Source organism: Haplochromis burtoni, unplaced genomic scaffold, assembly GCF_018398535.1.
Source record: "Haplochromis burtoni strain Fernald_Lab_line unplaced genomic scaffold, NCSU_Asbu1 Contig_330, whole genome shotgun sequence".
In the NCBI taxonomy this organism is placed as follows: Eukaryota; Metazoa; Chordata; class Actinopteri; order Cichliformes; family Cichlidae; genus Haplochromis; species Haplochromis burtoni.
Window position 1 is genome coordinate 313,106 of NW_024582691.1, and position 11,717 is coordinate 324,822.

At 40.8% G+C, this 11,717-nt stretch overlaps 1 protein-coding gene across 3 annotated transcripts in view; it reads left to right on the forward strand.

Moving 5' to 3' along the window:
• Positions 1 to 513: 513 nt before the first annotated feature.
• Positions 514 to 11,717, forward strand: part of nav2a (neuron navigator 2a) — a 231,478-nt gene continuing 220,274 nt past the window's right edge. The window contains exons 1-2 of one of the 3 annotated variants that reach the window (XM_005942064.3): positions 514 to 640; positions 1,229 to 1,877. In XM_005942064.3, coding sequence (XP_005942126.1) covers positions 1,797 to 1,877 — 81 coding nt within the window. In that variant the 5' untranslated portion in view covers positions 514 to 640; positions 1,229 to 1,796. The remainder of the gene's footprint in view (positions 641 to 1,228; positions 1,878 to 11,717) is intronic. The other 2 variants (XM_042228533.1, XM_042228532.1) reach the window with 2 other exon arrangements.

An 11,717-nucleotide genomic window follows, 5' to 3' on the forward strand; every position in this document is an offset into this window, starting at 1 on the left:
AAGAACCGTTTTGACAAAAAAAAAAAAAAAAGAAAGAAAAAGAAAAAAACCCCCAACTGTTTGATCGCTAAATAACGACAGACTTAAAATGCCATCCTCAAAACTGCGGGCCTATGATGATAATGATTAATAATAATAATAATAATAATAATAATAATAATAATAATATGTAAGTTTTACATCACAGACACGAATGTATAAAACAGAGGCTAACTCTAATACAGAGGCACTTAAAAGTCATTTTCATCATTGTAAACGCATTATGAGCTCTCATTTTAAGACAAAACTATTTTGGTTGCAAATAATATAGCCTACGAGGAGATCTAAGTTTCGAGTATTCCAGCAATTTTGCTAGTCTAAAGAGCTTGAAAAGAAAAGCGCCTGGACTTCTTTAAGTTGCTTGAAGACGTTTCACCTCTTATCCGAGAAGCTTCTTCAGTTCTGAGTTCCTTAGATGTCCAGGATGACTGAGAACCTTCACGGACATTTTGCTATCCATCCCACGCAAGTACTAACATTTCCGACGGCACGTGAATGAGGCAGCGGGCTGCTCCGCTTTCAGCCAGAGGAGCGGACCGCGCTGCGCACGAGACAGGTACCATTCTCCATGGGGAAGGTAAAGAAAACAGAGGAGAGCGGGGTGAGCTCCAATCTTACACCAAATTCAGTTCTTTCATTGAATTTCTTCTTCTCGTTTATTTAAAGCAGCCAACTGCTACCAGCTCAGAGCAGCAGCCGGTGTGTCAGGCAGCCTGTGAGCTCTCCCAGATTATCCTGCAGGGATGCTGCAGTAGCTCAAACCTTCGCAAGCAATTTGTTCAGTTTGTTTTAACTCTCGAGTTAACGTGTATCTGTTGTCAAAGTGTAGCGTTAGCAGCTTTGTGTGTAGAGAAGTCCAGAAAGTATGCAGCATGTTTAAAAGACCGTTAGAAAGTTGCCAAATTGTGTTTTATTAAGTTTTTTCTTTTGTTTTCTTAGGGTTAAAAAGCCCACACCTGCTCCAGGTATGGACTTTTTAATTAGTTTGTGCGCCGTGAAACGTACTCAGATTATGGGTTGTGGCGTGTGATCGCTGAGCAGTCAGCAGGAAACTAAATGATTCCGAAATCATTTAGTCGTTATCATACGTTAGCCCATGTATGGCTGCATGTCGTGTGTGTAAAGATGCTAAAACATGAGTTTGTCACCACGGTCTTCTCTGTTTTCTTCTTCTCTTGTTTACTGCAAGGTGCCACACGTGACCGCGGAGCTGTGAGTGACACCAGCTCCTCCACATCAGATTTTTCTGGATGTTCTTTTTTTGGGGGTGGACTCCTTTTGCTGAAATCTGCCGATATTTTTGTGGTTTGTTATAATAGCAGCAGAGAAGACCACGAGGATCACAGCCTTCTTCAAGAGCAAAGGTCTCTTGCTGCTGTGATGTTTTTAGAAGAGGGGTTCCTCCTGGTTGTTTCCAGTTCCCCATCTCAGCCCTGATGCTCACTTCAGGTCAGCTCCTTGGGATCTGGAACCTCAAAGAGAAACCATCAAGAAACATTATGACTGAGACGGAGCATGTGGCCGAGGTTGGATCCACTCAGAGACTCAGTGTCATCTTTATAATGAAGCAAAGCTGATAAGAAGGACAATTGTTCTTTTTTTTTTCTTTAAAGAGACATTCATGAACCATAATTGGAAATTAAGTGGGAAGGGGACTGAAATACTCTGAGCAGGTATTTCCCTTCATTCCGTGTTAAAAAAGGTGGGATATTTAGCTGTGGGAGAGCCCGAGTGAGTACTCAGTTACTTATGGAAAGATGGAGGCAGGAGCAGAGGCTAGCCCACAACAGCACCAGAGGAGGAAGCCTGTGCTGCATGGATTGGAGGACCAGAAAAGGGTGAGTGTGTATCTACTTGTGTGGGATTCTGTTGGCTTTATTGTACAACAAGGCTGTGTGAGGGTACGCAAGCTTACAGTGAAGCCATGCTTTAACAGTTGACTTTTGGCAGGGTGATGCATGAGACGTCAATGAGGGAAACAAACCTGTTGCTATCTCCTTTAGTAAAAATGTTTGGTTCAATGCATGAGCAAAAAAAGTATTCATTTTGTCATGGAGGAGATTCAGAGGTCTGCCTGACCCTCTTGAGGAAACAAACTGTGGAGGCAAGGGAAGCAAAACGTGATTGATTGAAAGCTAACAATCAGTGAAAGCGTCAAGGAGTCTGTGGGTTCCTCTTTGAGGCCTCTTCCTTGGTTTGTGGTTGTGAGTTACTTCAGCAGTCTGCTGCGCTGAGATTGATAGAGCACTTAATACCACGACTCAATTTTCCCTGTTTCAGCTTCGCTCTGCATTTTCTGCATGATGTTGATGTAGCGCTGTTGTAAGCTGGTAAGGGTTTGATTTTTAGATGATTACATTGTCCTCTGTAGGACATAAAAAACCCTCCTTTTGTTTGGAGATAGAGATGAGCTAATATTCTCATTTGCCTGGGATACTGCACGGGTCTGACAGATTGGAACAGGCACCAGGTGACAGACCTAAATAGATGTCTGATTTAGAGTGCATTAGTCTTCATTTCAGGATGGGAGGCAGAGTGAATTTCTCCTGCTCTGCTGCAATGGGCAGGGACTCGACTGACTTATGGTTCAGAGTATTTATCTCACGCTCAGCACAATGTGTTTATAGTTAAGAGATGAGACAGGGGCTCCCCAAATTCTCCGGGTTGGGTATTGTGTCTGTGTTCCAGCATATTGCAGCAACCATCCAGAGCAGCTGAGAAATGGACAGCTGTTGAGGTTTTGATTTCAAATTATGTACAGATCTGTCAGATTCCTGCCATAGGTGCACCAGGGTTTAGGTTTAAGAAGGAGGTCCATTTCCTTTCCTGTTTATCCCATGTCCTCTTGTCACCCCATAAATTATTGATTTGATCAGGTGTGTTAAATTAGACACATGGGAATATGTAGAACATGAATATTAATTGATCCAACCAAAGTCCCAGCTGCTGTTTTCCAGTTTCCCAGGCTACCGAGTATCTCGCTGGATGCTAAGTGACACACAGAGCAACACGAGGACCTTGAAGCCAAAAATCCATAAGAACCTTTCTGCATATTGTTTTAAAGGGGTCTGAGAGGGAGCTTCTAGACCGCTGTGCGTCCGCTGTCTTTGGCCATTCACTGCCATTTTGTCACAAATCAGGCGAGCAGTGCAAGGTCCTTATGGAAGCAAGGTGTATCACGTGAAACATGTACTTAGAGAGAGGGGATTTGCAGGTAGCATAACAACAGCAGTGGCTGCATTGACTCCAGACAAGCTCGCAAAAGTATATGACGAGTTTGGCAATTGTATTGAAATACGCCGTGTGTCCAGAGAGGCACACATTGAGCAATTGTAAACATTGTAAGTATATAACTTTATATTGACATACCCTGTAAATATAACAAATTGATTTAACTCAATAATCCTCAGGACAGAGAAACTGTATGTATCGATGCACCAGTCATAAAACCTAAAAAGTTGTTGCTGACTTTGCCCCAAAAATAAGGTTATAAAAAGTCTTGCCCCTTAGAGGTTCTCTCCTCATTACATCTCTGATACAAAGCAGTATAAAAAGAAGAGGAAGATGTCCAGGCAGTGGGGGGGGGTATAAAAAAAATCTTATCTGGATTTTTCCATCTGCTTCATTGCTGCTATGGTAACTAACCCTGATATCATTCATAAAGGGATTTTTTTTTGTTGCCCTTTGCATGCTCAGTGAGTTCTCAGCAGCGACACGTCTAGTTCATTAGAAGCCAGCTGCAAACGTGACGGCATCATCAATAGGAAAACAAAGCAGGCCAGACGCTTGGCCATCCCTAAGGAGAAAGGTTGCGCTACACTGGGCCAATATTCACCTTCCCTCTTAATGGACATCAAGCAACATACATAAACTGAAAGCACTGATGTAGTAACGTTGACACACAGCTACCCACTGTGAGAGAATTACCTCAGGCTTTCATGCAGAGATTCAATGTCCCCTGGCAATTACCTAGGCTGTGCGGGTTCAAGATCCTATATGTGATACTCTCCCCAGTAGGAGGTAATTGGATTTTGTTCTCTTTGTAGATGTACTATGTCACATGTCCCCTGCTTCATATATTAATGTTCACTGAGTAGCAATCATGGACGTACACGGGAAGTACTAGAGAATCATGGATGCATTTTATTGTATTGCAATGATGTTTTATTAAAGAGAAACACTGTTTTTTGTTACTATCAGAAACCTGTCCTTATGTAGCCACTTGCTATTCACTGAACATGAACTCCTTGAAGTTAGAGCTTTAGTCTTAGGAATTGTCCAACTGCAAGAAAGGATTGCAATTGTACTGTTACTTAGCAGCATTTTTGCAAAAGCCATTAGGTTAATTAGTTCTTACAAGTTTTACTGGATAGAAATAAATTTCTCCTTTTCTGGGATACCACTGAAGGATACTGAAGAACAGGAAGTCAGTGCTGTGCCACTGTTGTTGAAGTGGTGACGAGTTTCATCCTTAACGCTTTAACAACACTGAAGAATCTACAAGTGGAAGCGGAAAGTTCCACACTCAGTAAAAACTGCCATAAAATTAAGTCACATTAAAAGTTTTATCTGATGATCCTTGGACAGACAACAACCTCTCCATTAGGTCTCGGCTAAAACTGTAAATAACATAACATCTTTTGGGAGTCAAAAGCTGCCTCTAACACAGATATAGGTAATTTTATAACCATGAGAATGTAATGTGTAACTCTGAAAATGTTGCCCCACATTTTTGATAAAAGTTGGGTTTCCTCTGACAACAACACTTTGCAGCACATATTCATGCATTGTTTCTGCTCTGTAACACAGAGTTGTGGGAGCCAGCGTGAAATTGGGTTGTAGAGATTTCAATGATTGTGAACTAGAGGTCTAGACAGGCATGCTTAATTTATTGAAGAGCAACAAAAGAGAAGAAGTTGATCCTTAATGAACAATTCTGTTGCGTCTGCTGGTAGGTGGGATATCCCAGCCTCCCATACAGCCTCACTCCTGAGAGAGTGCTAATGAAACACTGAATTCTCTGTTATTGAACTGCTGGCTGATTTATATCCTGACCTCACACTTGATTTTTGAGACATTACACATTTACAACACAAATGTCAAACATATGGTAAAGGTTCAGGCAGTGTTGACTTAAATCTGTTTTTCTTAGCCATGCTTTAAAGCTGTCTACATGTTTGGTGAAAAAGCAGCGCTTCCAACATTTCTATTATCCACAGAGACAGAACGCAAATCAGGATTCATTATGCTGAGAAAGCACCAGCCTCAAGCTGATAGTCAAAAAGACACTAATTAAAGAAGTGGGCAAGATTTCATTACTGGTTTGATATTAGATCTTAACCTCCACCCTCTCACTAGCAAGTCCGAGAGATGATGAAGGGCATTCAGAAGGTGACAGAGAGAATTGTGTAATGGAATCTCTTATTGATTCAGCTACGTGAGAATAAAAAGGATTCTGACACTAATTGCTCAATCAGAGCCGCTGGAAATTATGTATTTATTTTCACCAGCTATTCTGACTGCTCATTAAGGAGTGTTTGATACGGTTGGGTGGGGTTCTGTAGGATAATGAGGTGTTTACAGTGGATGTGCGTGTTGATCTGCTGCAGTTATTCTCTAACAGCCTCATAATTAGCTAAGAGTCACAGAGGAGTGGGAAACGCTACATGGCTTTTGTTTATGTTCTTCATAGGGTGGACTTAATCTGTAATCTCAGGACACATTTTATACATAGTGGGAGAGGCCTGTTTAGCAACGTTTCGAGTTTCCTTTCCACAGATGACGGCCTCTAGTGATTCCAGCTTTAAAACGGTTCGATGAGACTTGTTGATAGGATACTGACCCTATAGTAGTTAAGCTGACAGTGTTTTGTGTAGTTTCAGCTGTTTATGGAAGCAGCATACCATGACACATGTATAATTAAAGACCTAACTATTATTGTTATGGTGGATAGTTGCACTCTTATTTAATACCACTAGTATATCAGACTTGGTTTCAGTTAATATTTTTAATCCCAGTAAGCTGGGTGAACATCTATCAATCCATCCATCCATCTTCACAGTGGTAGATGGTGAAGAATAGTAGCTCACTGACACTTTTCTTTAGCTACTACAGTAAGCATGCCTAAAGCAGGTTAGATATGCAGTTGATATCAGTTGAAAGTTTTATTAAATAAACTGAGGTTTTCTCTGTGTGACTCTGGGCAGTAAAAATAGTTTCGAAGTAGATTCATCCGTAGTACATGCTCAGCGCACAAAATGAATGAAGAAAATATGAGATGGGAAAGCCTACTTTTTTGATAATACTTGGAGCTGAAAGAGTTCTTGATGCATGCTCAATCATCCAGGTAAGCAAATCCCAAAAGGTTGATTCTGTTTTCAGTGGGAAAAACGTTTCAGCACTCATCCAAGTGACGTCTTCAGTCTCAGCTGACTGCAGGTTTCCCCAACCTTATAAACAGTACATTTGCACAATGACTGACACTAGCCTACTGAATGAACAATGGGCTGTGAGGTCAGTTCCTTGATCGTTTATAAGTCAGCTGAGACTGAAGAAGTCACTTGGATGGGTGACAAAACGTTTCTCCCACTGAAAACTCTGTCCAGATGAACTGAAATAGTTATGTTTCATTGTGAATGTTTTAGTTTTATCCTGAAGATTACCAAAGCACCATGAAAAGAATAAATAAACAATTTGCAGTTTTTTCTACAATGGCTTCTCCAACCCTGGATGTTTAGGTAGACATATGCCCAAGGTCACTGTAGCCGTACCCTCCCTAATCTGCCAACCTGTTCATTGGGACTACAACATCTGTGCTACCACTCAGATTTCTACAGTTGGGCCTATCTCTTAAATAAGCATTTATAGACACATCTCTGCAGTTTGCTCTATAAGGTGCTTTTTTTTTAAATATTTTTTTTCAATTTTTCTTTTAAACCCACTAAAAATGATCATTTGTTGCTGGCATCAAACAGATTCGAATAACGAGACTTCAGTTTTTCTCTCAAAAAGAACCATTGCAGTAATATGACCCCAAGTGGAGACATCCATTAGATTTGGTCCTGAATCATCTCTCCACTGTTATGTTGGCCTGTTGCCTAGATATGGAGAGCAATAGAGGAGTGACAATTTGTCATTGACAGGGTTTGATTGATTGTTCATGCCAAGCGCCCTGCTCTGCTGGTATCTGAAACTAATTGAATGTCATATCAGAGAGATAGGATAGCACGATGACAAATGAGCAGCCTTGTGAGATTGTTTAGATCCTATTGTAGGCATTATTCGACTATAACAGTTGCTCCTTGCTAGCTGCCCTCCAACTGTAGCACTTAGATAAGTGATCACTATCTTTAGTGATCACCGTGGCTTGTAGTGCTCGTTACCTTATTTAAACTTAGCAGCTAGCTGAAACAAACAGTTTTTCTTTTAAATATTTGTATTTAAGCTGTAAAGAAAGAGCAGGATCTGGCACTTTGTGATAGTGAACATCTTAATGTCATGAACACTGTTTGCCAATAGAGATGAGGGCTCTCTGACTAAACTGACTAAACATGTCTTGCAAACCAGGCAGCTGTGGAGGAGAGATGGGGATTTATTTTAGTGAAGGACTGTGTTTGCCCAGTCATGCAGCACTGACGAGCACTGGGGCTCAGGGGTTTGGACTGTGGATGGGAGAGGATGGGGGAGGAGGGGGTCAGAGGGTGGAGCTGGGACCAGGCATGGAGCTCTGAGGCTGGGGGTTGGGAGGATGCTGCACTAAGGAGGCTGCTTGGCCCTCAAGAGCCATCTGGCCATCACCCTCTCCATGCACCCTGAGGGAGGGCGAAGGACAGGTGGCAGCGGCTAGTGGGATGGACTGGTCTTTGGTTATGGGATATCACGATTGGCTGTGCAGGCCTCTTAAAAGTCAGACCCCTCGAATACCACATGCCCACTCAGCTTCCAGTCAGGAAGGACATCCTTCATGACCCTGGAAAGAAACCTTCTTCAGACCAACCACAATAATACTGCTTAACATGGTGTCCATTTTTTTTGTCGTTAATCAATTTTGAATGACATAAATAATTAATTTAACTAAACATAAATGGTTTGAAAATCATCTCTTGCCACATCAAAGCACACGCACAGTTTTCCTTGAACTTCACTCATGGAGAAAGCACTTTGTTGCCTGGAGTCAAACACAGCAGTCGTACTGTGGAATCAATATGTGGAAACTACAACGTAATTTCCTCTAACGAAATAAAAGATGAATTAATCAAATGAAATGCAAGTGTGCACATAAAATTACAAATCTCTCCCCCCAGTTTTATTTGCATGAGCAGTTCTTTTCATTTAAGATGGTACTTTTTCCTTAAGCCTCCATTAATTTTCTCCCCTGCTTGAAAATAAACGTTCTGAAAAACCGATGATTAACTATTTTTTTTAAAACAATAATCAGCGAGAGTGTAAAGCTATACTTGAAACACACAAATCAACAATATGTCAATTTTTCTAAATTTTCATTAGAGTTCATTTTTTGTGCTATGTGTGACAGCTCGGACAGAAGAAGAGCTGGTTGTGTCAGGAACACAACCAGCAGGGTGTGTGATGGTCTTGCTGTCCTGACCTGCACAACATTGTAATCCCTGTCTGGGGGTCAGTGGGCAGGATCTGGCTCGGTCTGCTTCAGGGAGGTGCTCGGCTGATGAACAGGTGCTTCAGCTCGCTCCTGCGGTGATGGGATTTCTTCTTTGCTATGACCGTTGTGTGTTCACACGAGAAAAAAACTGGTAATCATTTTAGCAGGTGGCCGTGAATTAGGAGCAGTCTTTGTACATTAAGGACTCTTTTGTCTTCAGTGTTATTTCAGTGAATAATGAGTTTATAATTAAAGCTGAGAAGCAGTGTTTGTCATACTGGGGGGAGAGCTTATTTAAAAGTTAACCCTTTTTAGACATGAAGACTTCTTCACTGTTTATTGCTTCTGATCAATGGACAGTTATTCTTGAAGGCTTCTTGTCAGTGGATATAATTTCTTTTTAGATTATTAGATTAAGGTCATGTGCAGCACCTGTTTGGATAGCTTTGTGCTCATGTTGTGACTGGAATAGATGGAAATAAGAAGGTGAGATTTTTGATATAAAACCAAATGTCTGTTTCATTCATTTCCATTGTCTCTGCTGCAGTGTGAACACATGCAACAGCAGAAGTTCCTCTTATAATACTCGAAGCGAGTCCTCCTTTGGCTTGTGTCCTTAATGTGAGTCCACTAAAGTCTTTGTTCTAGAAAGACAGAGACCCCGTTAGCTTGTGTTTGCAGTGTGTGCTTGCGTGTCTGTCTGCATGCGTGTACAAGAAAGGGATTGAGCAATGTGTTTAGGTGAGGCTCTTCCAGCTTTTCCATGTTATGTATTCTCCAATCCTCGGTGTATTCTTCGTCCTGGGAAATGGCACATGAATTCAATTTTACACACCAGGAATTTTCCAAGTGATAAGGAGGGATTGGGATTTGGGTGGGGGGGGGGGGCTAGTTTTCATTTGTAGCCCCAAATGGGGAACCGGAGGTTCCTCGAGTTCCTCTAGCCAATCTTCTCCAGACACACAAACACTCCGCAGGCACCCTAAGATTACCCCCACCTCCATCAATGAGTCAACAGTTTAAATTTGGAGAGGATTTCAGTTGTTATAGTCGGAAGCTTCAGACAAAAGAAAGTGAGGAACTCTTCACTTTTGCCACAGTGGCCACCTTTATAATAAAACAGATTTCCACCCTGTATTTGTCCATATTGATGGATGCTTTTTGCCTGCAGGGCTGAAGAAATCACAATTGGCACTGTGACATGATCAATGTACTAGAGATCAATTATTTGAAATAAGCTCAAAGCTTTTTTTTTTCTGAAAGGAAAATTTGATTTTTCTTTTAGCAGTTTGCTAATATTGTCATAATTTGTATTAGTCATTTTATTTTTCAATTTCTAGCTGAAACAAATCTTTTTACATCAAACATAAATGCCCACCTGCAGCAGTACATATTAATTATTACATGTTCACATGTGTTAATTAGATATATCTTTATGGCGTCCCACCCCATCCACTGTAGCATTTGTGTAGGTATTTAACCTCCATCAGATAAGGAGATTAGACCATGACACTGCTTGCGCCTTTCATAATGAATAATCTGATTTTATTCATGAAAGAGATTTTCCAATACAGTCTTTCTCAGTGTAATCTATTGACCACGAAGTGATGAATCAGGCAATGGTTTCCTGCCGCCGGTACCTTCCCCCAGCCTCACACCACCTTTCCAGACTCTGCTGTTGCTTTTCTCTGCATCTTAATGCAATCTCAGGTCAATATGCTTTAAGCCAATCAGCGAAGTGTATGAATCTGAGGTATAAATAACTTCTACAGAACACAGAGGTGGAAATTGGCTAATTATGACTGCTTGTTGCTGTACTTGATCTGACAGCTGCTTTCTGCTTACATGTGCTACACGTTACATGTGTTCCTTTTTAGCTTTGTGTTGTTAAATGGCAAAGATCAATTATAAACCATACTTGAATAAATAATATTGTTTACGGCAGGGGAGGGGAACCTTTTTCATATGAAGGGTCATTTAAAATTTTCTCCGAGGGCCATAGGGATGCAAAAAGCGAAAGACCAACAAAAAAGTCTATAACTACTGTGTACCAAGCCTCATGAAATTTCAGCTTCTTGGCTATTAATACACTCACCACAAAACTTGCACACAAAATATTCTTGCTGTCAGTCTGTGGTCGTGTGAAAGCTGCTTGTTGATCACTCAAACTCAAAAAGATGTGCGTTAATTTTGAGTTGAGAGTGCATTTGTCTGCTCAACTCATCAAGTTTAGCATGTTTCAAACTGTAATGGCACTCAACATTTGCCTTTTTCATTATTGCCAGCGCCTTGCCACAAACTAGGCACACTGAATTGACTTTCACAACAAAGAAAAAAAAATTGTCTTTTTTTCCTGGAATATGCGGAACTTTATAAACCAACATTGAATTTACCTTTAATGACCAAAAGATGAGTCATTTTTAATAAAGTGGAAGATGAAAATACAGACTTAAAAATCCAGTATAGTCTACAGGAATTAACTGTGGTGATTTTTGCTTTCAGAATGTCTTTGATTGCACTTGTATAAAAATGTGCAGTAACACTCTGTGGTGTGATGTTAGTTCAGGTAGAGTAAATTGGTTTGTTTTCCTATGATTGTTATACTCAGTTTTGGTTCACTAACTACTAAACAGTGTGGATAGGAAGTTACCTTTAGGGGAATATACACAAATGTATAAAAAAGTGAACAGTTTTACTTATACACTGCAGACTTTCTTCTTACATCCAGACTTCATTTGTTGTGTAATGGCATTAATGACAATACCACTGGGATAATTAAATACCCTATTTTCATATAAAAGTTATGTATTCAGAATCTAGAGTTTGTTGTCCCAGGGGATCATGTCATGTGGCCTTTACAGCTGCAGACTACTGCCTCAGCATTATTTTGGAGGGCTGTGCTGCAGACATGGAACTCTGCTGTATTAGAGCCATTCAGTTCCTAGGAGACCACTAAGCTAGCTATTAGAGCAGATGCTTTTCATGTGACTTTGCAGGGCAGAGATAGATTTTGGTACCCCGACTGAAAAAATCGCTAGCCCCGGGACGTCGGGCTAGCGAT